Raw genomic sequence first — 19,985 nt, forward strand, 5'->3', positions numbered from 1 at the left:
TTAACAATATCAGTGAATGATAGAAAGTTCCATCTTGAATTGATGGGTAGACCTACAGTAGCTACAGGACAGCAGCTTAAATCTACAGTCTGATGATGATTGATGATGTAAAGAATATTTGCTGGTCTGTGGTGTGTAATGAGGAGCAACCAGACGCATTAGCCTAACCTATGCATTTATGAAACAGTTACTAATAAGCATGCAGCCATTAAGAAAATGACTGTAAAAATTGTTGAATCCCCTTGGATTGATGAGGAATTGAATAATGGTATAGTTGAGAGGGATGAGGCTAAATGTATGGCAATTAAGTCTGGCAGCCCAACTGATAGGTAAACGTACTGCAAATTAAGAAATTATGTGACAAAAAAAAAACTACACTATGAAACAAAGATAAATTATATAAAGACTGATAGTAAAAAGCTTTTGGGCATCTTAAATTAAATTTTGGGAAAAAAAGCCAAATCGGCTCCCTCATTCATTGAACCAGATGACTCATAGACAACAATAAATATTGTTGTCTATCAACAATGACAAGCTACCGGAGTCTGACAATATTTAACCAGGTAGGCCAGTTGAGAACAAGTTCTCCTTTACAACTGTGACCTGGCCAAGATAAAGCAAAGCAGTGCGACCAAAAAGAACAACACAGAGTTACACATAAACAAACGTACAGTCAATAACACAATATAAAAATATATGTATATTGTGTGCAAATGTAGAAGAGTAGGGAGGTAAGGCAATAAATAGGCCATAGAGGTGAAATAATTACAATTTAGCATTAAAACTGGAGTGATAGATGTACAGATGATGATGTGCAAGTAGAGATACTGGGGTGCAAAAGAGCAAGAGGATAAATAACAATATGGGGATGAGATAGTTGGATGGGCTATTTACAGATTGGCTGTGTACAGGTACAGTGATCGTTAAGCTGCTCTGACAGCTGATGCTTAAAGTTAGAGAGGGAAATATAAGACTCCAGCTTCAGTGATTTTTGAAATTCATTCCAGTCATTGGCAGCAGGCCAAAAAGATCATCAAGGACAACAACCACCCGAGCCACTGCCTGTTCACCCTGCTATCATCCAGAAGGTGAGGTCAGTACAGGTGCATCAAAGCTGGGACCGAGAGACTGAAAAACAGCTTCTATCTCAAGGCCATCAGACTGTTAAACAGCTTCTATCTCAAGGCCATCAGACTGTTAAACAGCTTCTATCTCAAGGCCATCAGACTGTTAAACAGCTTCTATCTCAAGGCCATCAGACTGTTAAACAGCTTCTATCTCAAGGCCATCAGACTGTTAAACAGCATCTATCTCAAGGCCATCAGACTGTTAAACAGCTTCTATCTCAAGGCCATCAGACTGTTAAACAGCATCTATCTCAAGGCCATCAGACTGTTAAACAGCTTCTATCTCAAGGCCATCAGACTGTTAAACAGCTTCTATCTCAAGGCCATCAGACTGTTAAACAGCATCTATCTCAAGGCCATCAGACTGTTAAACAGCTTCTATCTCAAGGCCATCAGACTGTTAAACAGCTTCTATCTCGAGGCCATCAGACTGTTAAACAGCTTCTATCTCAAGGCCATCAGACTGTTAAACAGCTTCTATCTCAAGGCCATCAGACTGTTAAACAGCTTCTATCTCAAGGCCATCAGACTGTTAAACAGCATCTATCTCAAGGCCATCAGACTGTTAAACAGCTTCTATCTCGAGGCCATCAGACTGTTAAACAGCTTCTATCTCAAGGCCATCAGACTGTTAAACAGCTTCTATCTCAAGGCCATCAGACTGTTAAACAGCTTCTATCTCAAGGCCATCAGACTGTTAAACAGCATCTATCTCAAGGCCATCAGACTGTTAAACAGCTTCTATCTCAAGGCCATCAGACTGTTAAACAGCTTCTATCTCAAGGCCATCAGACTGTTAAACAGCTTCTATCTCAAGGCCATCAGACTGTTAAACAGCTTCTATCTCAAGGCCATCAGACTGTTAAACAGCTTCTATCTCAAGGCCATCAGACTGTTAAACAGCATCTATCTCAAGGCCATCAGACTGTTAAACAGCTTCTATCTCAAGGCCATCAGACTGTTAAACAGCTTCTATCTCAAGGCCATCAGACTGTTAAACAGCATCTATCTCAAGGCCATCAGACTGTTAAACAGCTTCTATCTCAAGGCCATCAGACTGTTAAACAGCTTCTATCTCAAGGCCATCAGACTGTTAAACAGCTTCTATCTCAAGGCCATCAGACTGTTAAACAGCTTCTATCTCAAGGCCATCAGACTGTTAAACAGCTTCTATCTCAAGGCCATCAGACTGTTAAACAGCTTCTATCTCAAGGCCATCAGACTGTTAAACAGCTTCTATCTCAAGGCCATCAGACTGTTAAACAGCTTCTATCTCAAGGCCATCAGACTGTTAAACAGCCGTCACTAACATTGAGTAGCTGCTGCCAACATACTGACTCAACTCTAGAGCCACTTTAATAATTTAATAATGGAATAATTGATGTAATCAATTTATCACTAGCCACTTTATTACCCTACATTACTCATCTCATATGTATATACTGCATGCTAATACCATCTACTGCATCTTGCCATCTCGATGTAATGTATCACTAGCACTTTAAACAATGCCACTTCATATAATGTTTTCATACCCTACATTACTCATCTCATATGTATATACTGTACTCTATACCATCTACTGCATCTTGCCTATGCCATTCGGCCATCACTCATTTATATATTTTTATGTACATATTCGTATTCATTCCTTTACATTTGTGTGTATAAGGTGTTGTTGTGAAATTGTTAGGTTATATTACTTGTTAGATATTACTGCATGGTCGGAACTAGAAGCACAAGCATTTCACTACACTTGCATTAACACCTGCTAACCATGTGTATGTGACAAATACATTTCATTTGATTTGAAAGCAGAGAACTGGAAGGAAAGGCGGTCAAAGCAAGTGTTGGCTTTGGGGATGACCAGTGAAATATACCTGCTGGAGCTCGTGCTACGGGTGGGTGTTGCTATGGTGACCAGTGAGCTGAGATAAGGCGGGGCTTTACCTAGCAAAGACTTATAGATGACCTGGAGCCAGTGGGTTTGGCAACGAATATGTAGTGAGGGCCAGCCAACGAGAGCATACAGGTCACAGTGGTGGGTAGTATATGTTGCTTTGGTGACAAAATGGATGGCACTGTGATAGACTACATCCAGTTTGCTGAGTAGAGTGTTGGAGGCTATTTTGTAAATGACATCGCCGAAGTCAAGGATCGGTAGGATAGTCAGTTTTACGAGGGTATGTTTGGCAGCATGAGTGAAGGAGGCTTTGCTGCGATAATAGCAGACGATATTGCCACTCCTATTTGCCACATCTTCAATTTAAGCCTACTAGAGAGCGTGTGCCCTCAGGCCTGTAGGGAAGCTAAAGTCATTCCGCTATCCAAGAATAGTAAAGCCCCCTTTACTGGCTCAAATAGCCGACCAATCAGCCTGTTACCAACCCTTAGTAAACTTCTGAAAACAATTGTGTTTGACCAGATACAATGCTATTTCACAGAAAACAAATTGACAACAGAATTTCAGCATGCTTATAGGGAAGGGCTCTCAACAAACACAGCACAGTACACAAATTACTGATGATTGGCTGAGAGAAATTGATGATAAAAGGATTGTTGGGGCTGTCTTGTTAGACTTCATTGCAGCTTTTGACATTATCAATCATAGTCTGCTGCTGGAAAAACGTATGTGTTATGGCTTTACACCCCCTGCTATAATGTGGATAAAGAATACTTGTCTAACAGAACACAGAGGGTGTTCTTTAATGGAAGCCTCTCAAATATAATCCAATTAGAATCAGGAATTCCCCAGGGTAGCTGTTTAGGCCCCTTGTTATTTTTACTAACGACATGCCACTGACTTTGAGTAAAGCCAGAGTGTCTATGTATGCGGATGATAAAGCGCTGCTCTGACTTCTTAACAACATTATCAACAAGGCAGGTTCTACAGGCCCTAGTTTTGTCACACCTTGACTACTGTTCAGTCATGTGGTCAGGTGCCACAAAAAAGGACTTAGGAAAATTGCAATTGGCTCAGAACAGGGCAGCACGGTTGGCCCTTGGATGTACACAGAGAGCTAATATTAATAATATGCATGTCAATCTCTCCTGGCTGAAAGTGGAGGAGAAATTGACTTCATCACTACTTTTATTTATGAGAGGTATTGACATGTTGAATGCACCGAGCTGTCTGTCTAAACTACTGGCACACAGCTCGGACAACCATGCATATGCCACAAGAGGTCTCTTCACAGTCCCCAGAACAGACTATGGGAGGCACACAGTACTACATAGAGCTGTGACTACATGGAACTCTATTCCACATCAAGTAACTGACGCAAGCAGTTAAATTAGATAAAAAAAATGGATAAAAAAACACCTTATGGAACAGTGGGGACTGTGAAGCAACACAAACATTGTCACAGACACATGCATACACACACACACACACACACACACACACACACACACACACACACACACACGATAACATACGCACTATACATTCACATGGATTTAGTACTGTAGATATGTGGTAGTGGTGGAGTAGGGGCCTGAGGGCACACAGTGTGTTGTGAAATTGGTGAATGTATTGTAATGTTTTTAAAATTGTATAAACTGCATTAATTTTGCTGGACCCCAGGAAGAGTAGCTGTTGCTTTGGCAGCAGCTAATGGGGATCCATAATAAATACAAATATCTATTTTGGCATATTGGATTGTGTAAAAATGCAGGAACTTAGCTTTAGAAGTCCAAAACAATTCTGGGGGAGGACCCCCAGACTCCCCGCCAAGTTATGTCCCCCCCACTTTTAAAACCAAAGTGGGGCTCCTGGAATCTACAATGTAAATTGGAAACACTGAGGTAAGGATAACCCTCATGGAGTTTAACTTCAATTTCACTTGGGCCAGGTTTAAAAACTGACATTTTCTGGAATATTTATATTGTGTATCCTTTCTCCTTAGGTTTCCTCAGGCTATAAGGCTGCAGCATCACAGAAGAAGGCTGTGCTTCTCTGGTTTGAGCTCTGAGGTCAAACCCCTCACAGTGTCAAGATGAACCGTTGTTAATTTTCTGTTGCAAAACATTTTGCTTTAGTGTGCCTATAATGAACACATAAACAAAGAGAAATACTTATTTGCATGATGTTTATTGTGAAACCATGATTGTGAAGCGGTTATGTCCTCTGAAAACAACATTAATCCGGATGGCTGGCAGTGACTTGAGACTTGTCCTATAGCAGTAGAGCTGCCCCTGCACCTGTGCCTCCTCCTGCACCTGTGCCTCCTCCTGCACCTGTGCCTCCTCCTGCACCTGTGCCTCCTCCTGCACCTGCTTCTTTATTTAACCAGGTAGGCCAGTTGAGAACAAGTTCTCATTTACAACTGTGACCTGGCCAAGATAAAGCAAAGCAGTGCGACAAAAACAAACAACACAGAGTTACACATGGAATGAACAAACGTGCAGTCAATAACACAATAGAAAAATGTATGTACAGTGTGTGCAAATGTGCCTCCTCCTGCACCTGATCCTGTACTTGCCAACTGACAGTTGGATGTTGAAAGACTGTTGTTGAACCTGATCAGCAGGGTTTTATGGGAAAACATTAAAAACATGAGAAGGGTGTCGATTGGGGACATGCGCACAACAAAGAAACCCCACCTCCAAATATAACAGGCACTGCAAGGGGTCGATAATTTGAAAGGGGAAGCGCTCTCTCTAGAATGAGTCTCTCTGGGAAGGAGGAGGGGGGAAGCTCTCCTTCTAGAATGAGTCCCTCAGGGAGTGAGGGAGAAATATCCCATAAAAAGAGTTTTCCTGCAGAACAGGACACTGACAGTCAACTTAAGAGGTAAGATCATCAAATAGGTAATTGTGAAGGAGCTGAGAGTTTGTAACAACTATCTAACAAGCCAGCATTGTTGTGATTTGTCTTTATTTCATACAATAGATCAAGTGAATCAGACATTTTGTTGGATACATTTACTATATCACTAACCTATACCTAGCTGTTATGTGCATTAAGAGTGATGACAATCATAAGTAACGATAGTAAAAGCACAGTTACAAAAATATGAAATGTGTGCAAACTCACCTACACTCTTAGAAAAAAGTTGCTATCTAGAACCTAAATGGGTTCTTCGGCTGTCCCCTTAGGAGAACATTTTGAAGAACCCTTTGTGGTTCTACGTAGAACCAGTAGCGGTGTGCGGGTAAAATTACAGAGGAAGCCAAGACCTATGTCTTGTGATAATTGCGTTGTTTGCTCTATAAACTGTTAGTCCATATGCCTTGACACCGTGATAGCTAGGCCTAAGGCCGAGACAATAAGAAGACACAGTTGCAGAATATATTCAACCACACTTTTGTTTCATCATACACATGGAGTAAAACAAACATACAGTCAATAATACAGTAGAAAAATAAGTCTATATACAATGTGAGCAAATGAGGTGAGATAAGGGAGGTAAAGGCAAAAAAGGCCATGGTGGCAAAGTAAATACAATATAGCAAGTCAAACACTGGAATGGTAGATTTGTAGTGGAAGAAAGTGCAAAGTAGAAATAGAAATAATGGGGTGCAAAGGAGCAAAATAAATAATTAAATAAATACAGTAGGGGAAGAGGTAGATGTTTGGGCTAAATTATAGATGGGCTATGTACAGGTGCAGTAATCTGTGAGCTGCTCTGACAGCTAGTGCTTAAAGCTAGTGAGGGAGATAAGTGTTTCCAGTTTCAGAGATTTTTGTAGTTTGTTCCAGTCATTGGCAGCGGAGAACTGGAAGGAGAGACGGCCAAAGGAGGAATTGGCTTTGGGGGTGACCAGAGAGATATATCTGCTGGAGCTCGTGCTACAGGTGGGTGCTGCTATGGTGAGATAAGGGGGGACTTTACCTAGCAGGGTCTTGTAGATGACCTGGAGCCAGTGGGTTTGGCGATGAGTATGAAGCGAGGGCCAGCCAACGAGAGAGCACAGGTCGCAGTGGTGGGTAGTATATGGGGCTTTGGTGACAAAACGGATAGCACTGTGATAGACTGCATCCAGTTTATTGAGTAGGGTATTGGAGGCTATTTTGTAAATGACATCGCCGAAGTCGAGGATCGGTAGGATGGTCAGTTTTACGAGGGTATGTTTGGCAGCATGAGTGAAGGATGCTTTGTTGCGAAATAGGAAGCCAATTCTAGATTTAACGTTAGATTGGAGATGTTTGATGTGAGTCTGGAAGGAGAGCTTACAGTCTAACCAGACACCTAGGTATTTGTAGTTGTCCACATATTCTAAGTAAGAACCGTCCAGAGTAGTGATGCTGGACGAGCGGGCAGGTGCAGACAGCGATCGGTTGAAGAGCATGCATTTAGTTTTACTTGTATTTAAGAGCAGTTGGAGGCTACGGAAGGCGAGTTGTATGGCATTGAAGCTCGTCTGGAGGGTTGTTAACACAGTGTCCAAAGAAGGGCCAGAAGTATACAGAATGGTGTCGTCTGCGTAGAGGTGGATCAGAGACTCACCAGCAGCAAGAGCGACATCATTGATGTATACAGAGAAAAGAGTTGGCCCAAGAATTGAACCCTGTGGCACCCCCATAGAGACTACCAGAGGCCCGGACAACAGGCCCTCCGATTTGACACATTGAACTCTATCAGAGAAGTAGTTGGTGAACCAGGCGAGGCAATCATTTGAGAAACCAAGGCTATTGAGTCTGCCGATGAGGATGTGGTGATTGACAGAGTCGAAAGCCTTGGCCAGGTCAATGAATACGGCAGCACAGTATTGTTTCTTATCGATGGTGGTTACGATATTGTTTAGGACCTTGAGCGTGGCTGAGGTGCACCCATGACCAGCTCTGAAACCAGATTGCATAGCGGAGAAGGTGCGGTGGGATTCGAAATGGTCGGTAATTTGTTTGTTGACTTGGCTTTCGAAGACCTTAGAAAGGCAGGGTAGGTTAGATATAGGTCTGTAGCAGTTTGGGTCAAGAGTGTCCCCTCCTTTGAAGATGGGGATGACAGCAGCTGCTTTCCAATCTTTTGGAATCTCAGATGACACGAAAGAGAGGTTGAACAGGCTAGTAATAGGGGTTGCAACAATTTCGGCAGATAATTTTAGAAAGAAAGGGTCCAGATTGTCTAGCCCGGCTGATTTGTAGGGGTCCAGATTTTGCTGCTCTTTCAGAACATCATCTATCTGGATTTGGGTGAAGGAGATATGGTGGGGGCTTGGCCGGGTTGCTGTGGAGGGTGCCGGGCAGTTGACCAGGGTAGGGGTAGCCAGGTGGAAAGCATGGCCAGCTGTAGAAAAATGCTTATTGAAATTCTCAATTATAGTGGATTTATTGGAGGTGACATAGTTTCCAATTCCTATGCAGTGGGCAGCTGGGAGGAGGTGTTCTTATTCTCCATGGACTTTACAGTGTCACAGAACTTTTTTGAGTTTGTGTTGCAGGAAGCATATTTCTGCTTGAAAAAGCTAGCCTTGGGTTTTCTAACTGCCTGTGTATATTGGTTTCTAACTTCCCTGAAAAGTTGCATATCACGGGGGCTGTTCGATGCTAATGCAGAACGCCACAGGATGTTTTTGTGTTGGTTAAGGGCAGTCAGGTCTGGAGAGAACCAAGGGCTATATCTGTTCCTGGTTCTAAATTTCTTGAATGGGGCATGCTTATTGAAGATGGTGAGGAAGGCATTTTTAAAGAATAACCAGGCATCCTCTACTGACGGGATGAGGTCAATATCCTTCCAGGATACCCGGGCCAGGTCAATTAGAAAGGCTTGCTTGCTGAAATGTTTCAGGGAGCGTTTGACAGTGATGAGTGGAGGTTGTTTGACCGCTGACCCATTACGGATGCAGGCAATGAGGCACTGATTGCTGAGATCTTGGTTGAAAACAGCAGAGGTGTATTTAGAGGGCAATTTGGTTGGGATGATATCTATGAGGGTGCCCGTGTTTACGGCTTTGGGGTGGTACCTGGTAGGTTCATTGATAATTTGTGTGAGATTGAGAGCATCAAGCTTAGATTGTAGGATGGCTGGGGTGTTAAGCATGTTCCAGTTTAGGTCACCTAGCAGCACGAGCTCAGAAGATAGAATGGAGGGCAATCAGTTCACATATGGTGTCCAGAGCACAGCGGGGGCAGAGGGTGGTCTATAGCAGGCAGCAACAGTGAGAGACTTGTTTTTAGAGAGATGGATTTTTAAAAGTAGAAGTTCAAATTGTTTGGGTACAGACCTGGATAGTAGGACAGAACTCTGCAGGCTATCTCTGCAGTGATTGCAACACCACCCCCTTTGGCCGTTCTATCTTGTCTGAAAATGTTTTTGTTGGACTTCCTAAGCCAGGATTCAGACACGGCTAGGACATCCGGGTTGGCAGAGTGTGCTAAAGCAGTGAATAAAACAAACTTAGGGAGGAGGCTTCTAATGTTAACATGCATGAAACCAAGGCTATTACGGTTACAGAAGTTATCAAAAGAGAGCGCCTGGGGAATAGGAGTGGAGCTAGGCACTGCAGGGCCTGGATTCACCTCTACATCACCAGAGCAACAGAGGAGGAACAGGATAAGGGTACGGCTAAAAGCTATGAGAATTGGTCGTCTATGACGTCCAGAATAGAAAGTAAAAGGAGCAGGTTTCTGGGGGCGATAAAATAGCTTCAAGGTATAATGTACAGACAAAGGTATGGTAGGATGTGAATACAGTGGAGGTAAACCTAGGCATTGAGTGATGATGAGAGAGAGAGTCTCTAGAATCATCATTGAAACCAGAAGATGTCATAGCATGTGTGGGTGGTGTAACTGAAAGGTTGGATAAGGTATAATGAGCAGGGCTAGAGGCTCTACAGTGATGCCTGTGTTCTTCGCGCTTTACTGGATATTTTTTCTGCAGTTTTCTTGAAGATCACTCGGCGACACACAAAAGGCAGCGCTGTTCAGCAGCAGATGATGCGCTGTCTGTCACTGACTTATCATTCCCACTCGCCATCACTCACCATCACTCACCGCTGTCATCAAATGGAGTCATGCTAGCCACAAGTTCTGACAGCTCAATTGTCATGAAACGCATATACAGCGAAGAGTTTCTCTCTCTTTCATACAAACCTATGACGAGGAGCTCCCACAATGTGTTTTGTGTGTGGAAGTGCTTAGTAATGAGTCTCTCATCACGAACATATGAATAAAACGACACATCCTGACCAAACATCCACAGCATGACGGTAAACCCAGGGAGTTTTTTCAGAACAGGCAGAATGCTTCAGGAAACAGTGCTTCGACAGTGGAAAAGTAAGTCAACTAGCAAGGCATTGTTGTCATTTTATTACAGGTGATGATATGCAGAAATAAGGGACTACTAACTAACTCTCATAGTAGTATATGTGAGTTTCTCTTTCAAACAATCCCCTGGCCTTTTACACAGCTAATAGCTAACACTCGCCAAAGCAAGCTAGCTACTGACCCTAAGTAACAGTACAGATGAATATGAAAAATGATCAGGCCTACTGTGCATCTTACTGTAGAAGTTCTTGTTGAAAACAAGTCTAGGTTGGAACCGTTGCTGTTAAAATACAATAATAATTTGTATTCTTAACTGGAATAAACTGACTGACATGCTTTTTGAGGCAAACACACACAAAGTTCTGGGTTGCTCATCTACAGCAGGAAGCAGTCTCCAGCCTGACTGAGAAAGCAGTAGATGTTCTGGTCCAGTTTGGCACCACATACCTATGCGAGTCAGGGTTCTCAACTCTGACATACTTAAAAAACAAGTACAGAAACAGTTTCAAGGCTGAGCATGACCTCAGTGTTGTACTGTCAAAAACAGAGCCCAGAATAAACATGCTCTCATTAGGACTGTGTGTGTGTTTTCTGGTCTACATCTGTGTGATGTGATCAATCAGTTTATTCCAGTTCAGAATAAAACATATGCATTGTATTTTAACAGCAACAGTTCCAACCTAGACTAGTTTTCAACAATGATTTCTACAGTAAGATGTACAGTAGGCCTGATCATTTTTTAATCTGTACTGTTACTTAGGGTTGCATTATCATAAACCCTGTGTGTGTTCTGTTATTCATCTGTGTGATGTGATCAATCAGTTTATTCCAGTTAGAATGAAAATGATTTATTGTATTTTAGCAGCAACAGTTCCAACCTAGACAGATATGTAAGAGTGTTTTTAATGGGGGAAAATAAACATTAATAGATATTTATATGGATATTTAATTTCATTGTTATTTGTTTTTGTCTATAATGCATTTGTTTTAGGCATAATGGCAATGAAATGTACCAATATTTATGTGTAGTTACATGTTTTTCTAAGCTTGGGTCCCAGGAAAAGACAGAATTTCTCATTTGGGTCCCAGGCTGAAAAAGTTTAAGAACCCCTGTTCTAGAGCAGTGGTCACCAACCGGTCGATCACGATATCCAAGGCATTCCTAGCTGATCGCCAAACATTTCTGTAAAAAACAATGATAAAGCCTTGTCTCGGGCTTAAAGCCTTGTTTTTTTATTAGTCTCGGGCTGCTGTTTTGAGATCAAAGCAAGAGCTGCGTGTAGCTACGTGCACACATTCTGTTCATATCCTTTGCTAGTTAGTGAGTTATTAGCCTAGTTATAGATCATTAGTAGTCAGCAATAGGGGAGTGATTGATAGTTAGTGAGTTATTAACCCAGTTATAGATCATTAGTCAGCAATAGGGGAGTGATTGATAGTTAGTGAGTTATTAACCCAGTTATAGATCATTAGTAGTCAGCAATAGGGGAGTGATTGATAGTTAGTGAGTTATTAGACCAGTTATAGATCATTAGTCAGCAATAGGGGAGTGATTGATAGTTAGTGAGTTATTAGCCTAGTTATAGATCATTAGTCAGCAATAGGGGAGTGATTGATAGTTAGTGAGTTATTAACCCAGTTATAGATCATTAGTCAGCAATAGGGGAGTGATTGATAGTTAGTGAGTTATTAACCTAGTTATAGATCATTTGTAGTCAGCAATAGGGGAGTGATTGATAGTTAGTGAGTTATTAACCCAGTTATAGATCATTAGTCAGCAGTAGGGGAGTGATTGATAGTTAGTGAGTTATTAACCCAGTTATAGATCATTAGTCAGCAATGGGGGAGTGATTGCTTCCTACAAGAGCACAAAATATGTACATTTCTAGACATATTTAAAATAGTTTTGTCTTAAAGGGGCAGTGTTGTGTTTTGAGTCTTGAATAAGCTAAGTAGCCAAAAGGCAGAGGGTAGTATAATTTGTCTGATTCTCTGTAGTAATGGTACGGGAATAATAATGCATTTCATTTTGTAAAATGGAAGAAACCATCACACAACACAACGACATTTTCCGTCACCTCCTTGTCTGAAGGACAAATGGATAAACAGGTTAATTTCAAGCCCTGCATGTTTTTTTTCAACGTCTCATAGAATGTAGTCCTACATTGAACACCAAACATACGGTAGTCTGAATGATAGAACAGCTATTTCCATGTTAAAATGTTATTGGATGCATTTTCTCAATTTTCTTTTATAGTAGCCCACTCTGATAGGTCTACATTATGATCAATTAGCCACAGTAGCTTACTGTTAAAACTGTAACTTAAAGCGGGTACAGCCTCAGTGTCCACAGTAAATGTGAGCTGGAAGTTGCACAGAATTTTCACAATGTTCAAGTTTGCACTCAGCAGACTTGAATTTGCTCAGTGACAAACAAAATGAGAGGTAGAAGAACCCTTTTGGGTTCCATGCAGACCACTTTCCAAAGAGGGTTCTACATTGAACCCAAAAGTGTTCTACCTGGAACCAAAAAGGGTTCTACCAGGAACCAAAAAGCGCTATCCTATGGGGACAGCCAAAGAACCCCTTTGGAAACCTTTAATCTAAGTGTATGTTGTAAACTCACATCCTGCTCTAAACAGGATCAAGACAGACAGACCAGTCTCACCTGTACCTAGCTGTGTCTCCATGAAGAGTGACAGGTCTATGGGACTAAATATTTTCTTCAAGAAGGGAGAATTATCCACTGGGAAAAGGTGAACTGAGTCATAACATGGTGTTTGATTATGTATTTTCCTTTAATTTACCATCTTATGTATAGATAAAGACTCATGTTATTGCTCTCTGTGCTCATTTTTACCCAGCAGTATCTCTGAGGAGAATGACCAGTCAATGGATAACCAACCCAGAGTCCCTACTGATGACAAAGTGTGAGTGATCGCAGTTTGCACAGCATCCTACCTGTTTTCTGGTTTTATTCACCAGCCATGTATCTGATGACATCTAGTACCTTTACTCTGTGAATTTCAAGATAATACAGTAGCATCCAGTTCATCATTCAGGATGCCTCATTTAGCTTGTCATAGGATTTGAATTGTCTACAGTTCATCATTCAGGATGCCTCACTTAGCTTGTCATAGGATTTGAATTGTGTACAGTTCATCATTCAGGATGCCTCATTTAGCTTGTCATAGGATTTGAATTGTCTACAGTTCATCATTCAGGATGCCTCATTTAGCTTGTCATAGGATTTGAATTGTCTACAGTTCATCATTCAGGATGCCTCATTTAGCTTGTCATAGGATTTGAATTGTGTACAGTTCATCATTCAGGATGCCTCATTTAGCTTGTCATAGGATTTGAATTGTCTACAGTTCATCATTCAGGATGCCTCATTTAGCTTGTCATAGGATTTGAATTGTCTACAGTTCATCATTCAGGATGCCTCATTTAGCTTGTCATAGGATTTGAATTGTCTACAGGACATCATTCAGTCTGACATTATACTAGAAATGTAGATAAAATAATATGATGACTATAATAGTGAGACTGGTCCAAGGTTTAGTGTAACTATCAGGAGATGCAGAGTGCATTGTCTCCCAGTAAATGCACCACATTGTGATTTAATCTTCATTTAGCATACCTAACTCCAGATTAGAGTTTATATTTGATACTTTTTTACCCAAATAAATGTAATTCAATTCAACATATTTTCCACATATAGGTACGCAACTGTTTTCACTAAGACAGAAATACAGAAGAAAATGAAATCCTACTTGAAGAATAGGACATATTCTTTATTTGAGGGCATTGAAGATGCAGGAAAAACGAAACCTCTTAACAACAACTACACAGAGCTCTACATCACACACGGTGGAAGTGGAGAGGTCAATAATGAACATGAGGTGACACAGATTGAGACAGCATGCAGTTGTCAAGTAGAACACAAGACATCAATCCAACTCAATGACATCTTCAAACCCTTACCTGGACAAGACAAGCCTATCAAAACAGTGCTGACAAAGGGTGTTGCTGGCATTGGAAAAACAGTGTCTGTGCAGAAGTTCATGTTGGACTGGGCTGAAGGAAAAGCAAACCAAGACATCCAGATCATCTTTCCACTTCCTTTTCGGGATCTGAACTTGATGAGAGATACAAATCAAAGTCTGATAGAACTAATTCATCACTCCTTTATAGAAACAAAAGAATCAGAAATCTCAGAAAACAAAGAGGTTGTGTTTGTTTTTGATGGTCTGGATGAATGTCGCCTTCCTCTGGACTTCCAGAATAATAAGATCTGCAGTGATGTCACAGAGTCAACTTCAGTGGATGTGTTACTGACAAACCTCATCAAAGGGAATCTGCTTCCCTCTGCTCACATTTGGATAACCACCCGACCTGCAGCAGCCAATCAGATCCCTCCTGAGTGTGTTGACCAGGTGACAGAGGTACGAGGGTTCAATGACCCACAGAAGGAGGAGTACTTCAGGAAGAGAATCGCTGAAGAGGACCTGGCCAGCAGAATCATCTCACACATAAAGACATCAAGGAGCCTCCACATCATGTGCCACATTCCAGTGTTCTGTTGGATTTCAGCCACTGTCCTAGAGAGAATATTGGTTGAAGCAGAGAATCGCGAGATCCCCAAGAATCTGACTCAAATGTACGCTCACCTCATGATCTTCCAGTCAAAACTGAGGAGTCAGAAGTATCCTGTAGAGCATGCCAACGATTCTCACTGGGATAAAGAGATGATTCTGGCACTGGGAAAACTGGCTTTTCAACAGCTAGAAAAAGGCCATCTGATATTCTATGAGGAAGACCTGAGAGAGTGTGGCATTGATGTCAAGGATGCGTCAGTGTACTCTGGAGTGTGCACTCAGATCTTCAGAGAAGAGTCTGGGCTCAACCAGATAAAGGTGTACTGCTTTGTCCATCTGAGTATCCAGGAGTTTCTGGCTGCACTATATGTGTTCCTCATGTTCACTAATGACAACAACAATCTGATGGCTAAAGAGAAATCCCTCCGCAACAAAAACGGTCTATATGAAGATGCAGTGGACAAGGCCTTGCAGTTTGAAAATGGCCATCTGGACCTTTTCCTCCGCTTCCTTCTGGGCCTTTCACTGCAGTCCAATCAGCATCTTCTTCAAGACCTACTGTCACCAACAGGAAGCAGATCACAGAGCAACAAGAAAACAGTCAAGTACATCAAGGAGAAGATCAGAAAGAAACTCCCTCTGCAGAGGTGCATCAATCTGTTCCACTGTCTGAATGAACTGAATGACCGTTCTCTAGTGGAGGAGATCCAAAGCTACCTGAGATCAGGAAGTATCTCAGAAGTCAAACTCTCACCTGCACAATGGTCAGCTCTCATCTTTGTGTTGCTGACTTCAGAAAAGGAGCTGGATGTGTTTGACCTGAAGAAATACATCAGATCAGATGCGGCTCTTCTCAAACTTCTCCCAGTTGTCAGATCCTCTAGAACAGCTCTGTAAGTGCTTAGTCAAATTACATTCCAGACAGCATGCTAATGTAACATAGTAATGAACATCAGTTTGCATTATCATTTAGGCTGACAACTCAGTCCCTAAGAGGATGTTGGCACCTGGGTATCTTGAGATGCACCTTTTTTTTCACAGGCTGAACGAATGTAAACTCACCAAGAAAAGCTGTGAGGCAATAGCTTCTGTTCTCAAATCCAATTCATGCTGTCTGAGAGTGCTGGACATGAGTGGCAATAAACTCCAGGATTCAGGAGTGAAGCTGCTCTCTGCTGGACTGGAGGATTCACACTGTAAACTGGAGACATTGAAGTGAGTGACCTTGTGACTGTCTCCACTGCAAAGGAAAGTGGATGTTGTAAATATAAAGATGTACGTTCTTCATGTTATAAATGTAGTTATAGATTTGTGTGGGTTACTTAGCCGCATCCTCTCTCCAGATTGAATGATTGCAACCTAACTGAGAAATCCTTTGAGGTGCTTGCTTCAACTCTCAGCTTAAGCACGTCAAGTTTGAGAAAGCTAGATTTGGAGGAAATTAATCTATGATTCAGGAGTGAGATGTATCTGTGCTGGACTTGAGAATCCACAATGTAAATTGGAGACACTGAGGTAAAACTATCCTTCATCAAATCAAATTAGTCGCATACACATATTTAGCAGATGTTATTGCGGGTGTAGCGAAGTTCTTGTCTTCCTAGTTCCAACTTAGTTTAGTTTATTAATTCAACCATTTTTAAAAACAAGTACACATAACAGTTGAAAAAGCCATACATGCACATGAGTAAAATCACGGAGGATAACACACAATACAGTCTGGGACTAATTTCCATTGTTAAATCATGGAAGATAACACACAACACAGTCTGGGACTTATTTCCATTATTACATCATGGAGGATAACACACAATACAGTCTGGGACTTATTTCCATTGTTAAATCATGGAGGATAACACACAATACAGTCTGGGACTTATTTCCATTGTTAAATCATGGAGGATAACACACAATACAGTCTGGGACTTATTTCCATTGTTAAATCATGGAAGATAACACACAATACAGTCTGGGACTTATTTCCATTGTTAAATCATGGAGGATAACACACAATACAGTCTGGGACTTATTTCCATTGTTAAATCATGGAAGATAACACACAATACAATCTGGGACTTATTTCCATTGTTACATCATGGAGGATAACACACAATACAGTCTGGGACTTATTTCCATTGTTAAATCATGGAGGATAACACACAATACAGTCTGGGACTTATTTCCATTGTTAAATCATGGAGGATAACACACAATACAGTCTGGGACTAATTTCCATTGTTAAATCATGGAGGATAACACACAATATAGTCTGGGACTAATTTCCATTGTTAAATCATGGAGGATAACACACAATACAGTCTGGGACTGTACATTGTGGTCCTCTTAAAGTGCAGTAATATCTAACAGTTCACAACAATACACACGCACATCTAAAAGTAAAATAATGGAATTAAGAAATCTATAAATATTAGGAGGAGTAATGTTGGAGTTCGGAGTATAAATAATATAAATGCATGTATGTGCATATGTCACAGGAGGTTGGTGTCACCTGAATTGGGGAGGATGGGCTCATGGTAATGACTGGAGCGGAATCGGTGGATTGGTATCAAATACATCAAGCACATGGTTTCCATGGTTTCCATATGTTTGATGCCATTCCATTTGCTCCATTCCAGACATTATTATGAGCCGTCCTCCCCTCAGCAGCCTCCACTGGTATATGTGATGGGATGTATAGACATTATGGACAGTATGTGGATAGAATATGTACTATATCTGTAGAATACGTACAGTAAGATAGAATAGTATATATACAGCAATAGTTGAATAGGATGGCCTTAACTAGAATATAGTATATACATATGATGTATGTAAACATTATTAAAGTGACCAGTGTTCCATTATTAAAGTGACCAGTGATTCCATGTCTATGTACACAGACGACAGCAGCCTCTAAGGTGCAGGGTTGAGAAACCGGGTGGTAGCCGGCTAGTGACAGTGACTAAGTTCAGAGCAGGGTACTGGGTGGAGTCCGGCTAGTAATGGCTGTTTAACAGTCTGATGGCCTTGAGATAGAAGCTGTTTTTCAGTCTCTCGGTCCCAGCTTTGATGCACCTGTACTGACCTCGTCTTCTGGATGATAGCAGGGTGAACAGGCCGTGGCTCGAGTGGTTGATGACCTTGATGATCTTTTTGTCCTTCTTGTGACATCTGGTGCTGTAGGTGTCCTGGAGGGCAGGCGGTGTGCCCCCGGTGTACGTTGGGCAGACCGCACCACCCTCTGCAGAGCACTGTGGTTGCTCTGCTCTATAACGAGACTTGACTGAATTCCTGGTGTCACTATTTCTATTACATTTTTCATCTTTAACTCTGAATTGTTGGAAAGGGACCCGTAAATTAGCATTTCACTATTAGTCTACACCTGCTGTTTAAGAAGCATGTGACAAATACCATTTTATTTGATCCTGGCCTTGGTCTCTCTGATGTAGAATAATTGAAGACAATTTGACAGCAGTTTGTATCATTGTCTTTAGATGTGTCATGGAGTATGTACAATTATCACATGAACTTATGAATCTGGGCACCAGTTCGTTATTCAACAAAATTGATCAGTTTAGTTGTGTTCAATTCAATAAAAGGTTCAACATTGTTCAACATATGACATTAAAATGACACACAGCTACAGATGCGAAACTTACATTTTCTGGAATATTTTATATTGTGGAATTTTTCTCCCTCACTTTCCGCAGGCTGGCAGGCTGCAGCATCACAGAGGAAGGCTGTACTTCTCTGGCTTCAGCTCTGAGGTCAAACCCCTCCCACCTGAAGGAGCTGGACCTGAGTGGAAATACTCCAGGAGACTCTGGAGTAAAGCTGCTCTCTTCTGTACAAGAGGATCCCCTTTGTAAACTAGAGACACTGCTGTGAGTTTTACTGATCAGTTTCATGAGCACACTGATGTTGTGATCAGTAAGCCATTGTAGACATCCAGACACTGAGTCATATTCAACACATGCTAGGTTCTTATTGGATAAGTTCAGGTAGTCCCTGCCCGTTTTGTTCCGTGTTCTTCTCTTTGATGTCTAGTGAATACGACCCCTATATGTCTATGCTGCTGTATGTGGACTTAGATCCACTTCCCTTCTTTCCCAGGTTAAATGATTGAGAGTCAGTGAAGGAATGGCTTCAGCTCCAAGTCCTTGGTTGTGGGAGTGCGCTGCAGTTAAATACTTCTGGGACAGTTCCAAAATTAATTTCAAAGTGCATGAATATAAATATTCAATGCTTCGAATCAACAATGATAGCTCCTTGAATCAGAGACCCCTGGCGAAGTGGTGTCAGGAAACTAACCTCAACAAACACATCACCGGGGGCATACTGCCTGTCCTCCAGGACATCTACAGCACCCGGTGCCACAGGAACACCAATATCTTTTTTGTTTTCTTGTTTGAATATTGTAACGGTGTTCTGTTTCTGTTGCTTGTTAGTGGAGTGTGTTCTGTTAGCTTAGCAAAAGCCCTCCTTTATAATGACGTTATATCCATCAGGTCTATACATATCGACTGTAGTTCAGTGTTACTATAGTCAGCTTCTTAATCTCAACAACCTTATGGTCTTCCTAGTAACTCTACATCTTGCCAAACTTTACTTCAGTGTATTAGATGTCTCAGGATTGTCTTGTGTTGTACACTGCTTTGATTTTTATTGTAGCACCTTGGCTTTTTGAAAATGTAGCATTTCTTACATCTATGTGACCCTGTGTGTTCATCTATGGTAAACTGTATTTCATATTCTTTATATGAAGTAAAGCTGTTATTCATATTGCCGTGTAACATTGTGTCCATCTGTGATGAATTAAATTACAGCTATGAATGTTCATACAGTAATAAATAAGTCTACCTGTGTGGACTCAAGGCCTTTAAAGTGTTCTCTGCTGGTCCAACTAAAATTGATTTGACATGGAACAAAAACATTTCACTACTATACCATATTTTAATCGTTTCTAAATGGTATATGATGAAGCAGCTAGCTCAGGTGACTATTGCTGCCCAAACCTGACTCTAAAGAACCTAGAAAATCTTTATT

At 41.3% G+C, this 19,985-nt stretch overlaps 1 protein-coding gene across 4 annotated transcripts; it reads left to right on the forward strand.

Moving 5' to 3' along the window:
* The first annotated feature begins 5,748 nt into the window (after window positions 1-5,748).
* On the forward strand, window positions 5,749-19,819 carry LOC115171851 (NACHT, LRR and PYD domains-containing protein 3). 4 transcript variants are annotated; one of them, XM_029729030.1, is made up of 7 exons: window positions 5,749-5,922; window positions 12,981-13,094; window positions 13,203-13,268; window positions 14,063-15,832; window positions 15,981-16,154; window positions 18,650-18,823; window positions 19,053-19,819. In XM_029729030.1, the coding sequence occupies exons 1-7, from the start codon at window positions 5,795-5,797 to the stop codon at window positions 19,063-19,065; spliced, it is 2,439 nt and encodes an 812-aa protein (XP_029584890.1). In that variant the 5' UTR covers window positions 5,749-5,794; the 3' UTR covers window positions 19,066-19,819. The 4 variants fall into 4 exon arrangements, with proteins under 4 accessions (XP_029584890.1, XP_029584891.1, XP_029584892.1 ...); XM_029729031.1 differs by having other exon boundaries at window positions 13,206-13,268; XM_029729033.1 differs by lacking the exon at window positions 5,749-5,922 and adding an exon at window positions 6,877-6,927.
* Window positions 19,820-19,985: the final 166 nt, after the last annotated feature.

The sequence above is a fragment of the Salmo trutta genome, chromosome 32 (genome assembly GCF_901001165.1).
Source record: "Salmo trutta chromosome 32, fSalTru1.1, whole genome shotgun sequence".
NCBI classification, from domain to species: domain Eukaryota; kingdom Metazoa; phylum Chordata; class Actinopteri; order Salmoniformes; family Salmonidae; genus Salmo; species Salmo trutta.

Excerpts from the sequence above, each read along its gene's own strand:
- LOC115171851 (XM_029729030.1), top strand. The coding sequence starts at position 5,795 with ATGAGTCTCTCTGGGAAGGAGGAGGGGGGAAGCTCTCCTTCTAGAATG. Across the intron at positions 13,269-14,062 it reads GTCCCTACTGATGACAAAGT|GTACGCAACTGTTTTCACTA; the intron begins GTGAGTGATCGC and ends TTCCACATATAG. Across the intron at positions 16,155-18,649 it reads TGTAAACTGGAGACATTGAA|GCTGGCAGGCTGCAGCATCA; the intron begins GTGAGTGACCTT and ends CACTTTCCGCAG.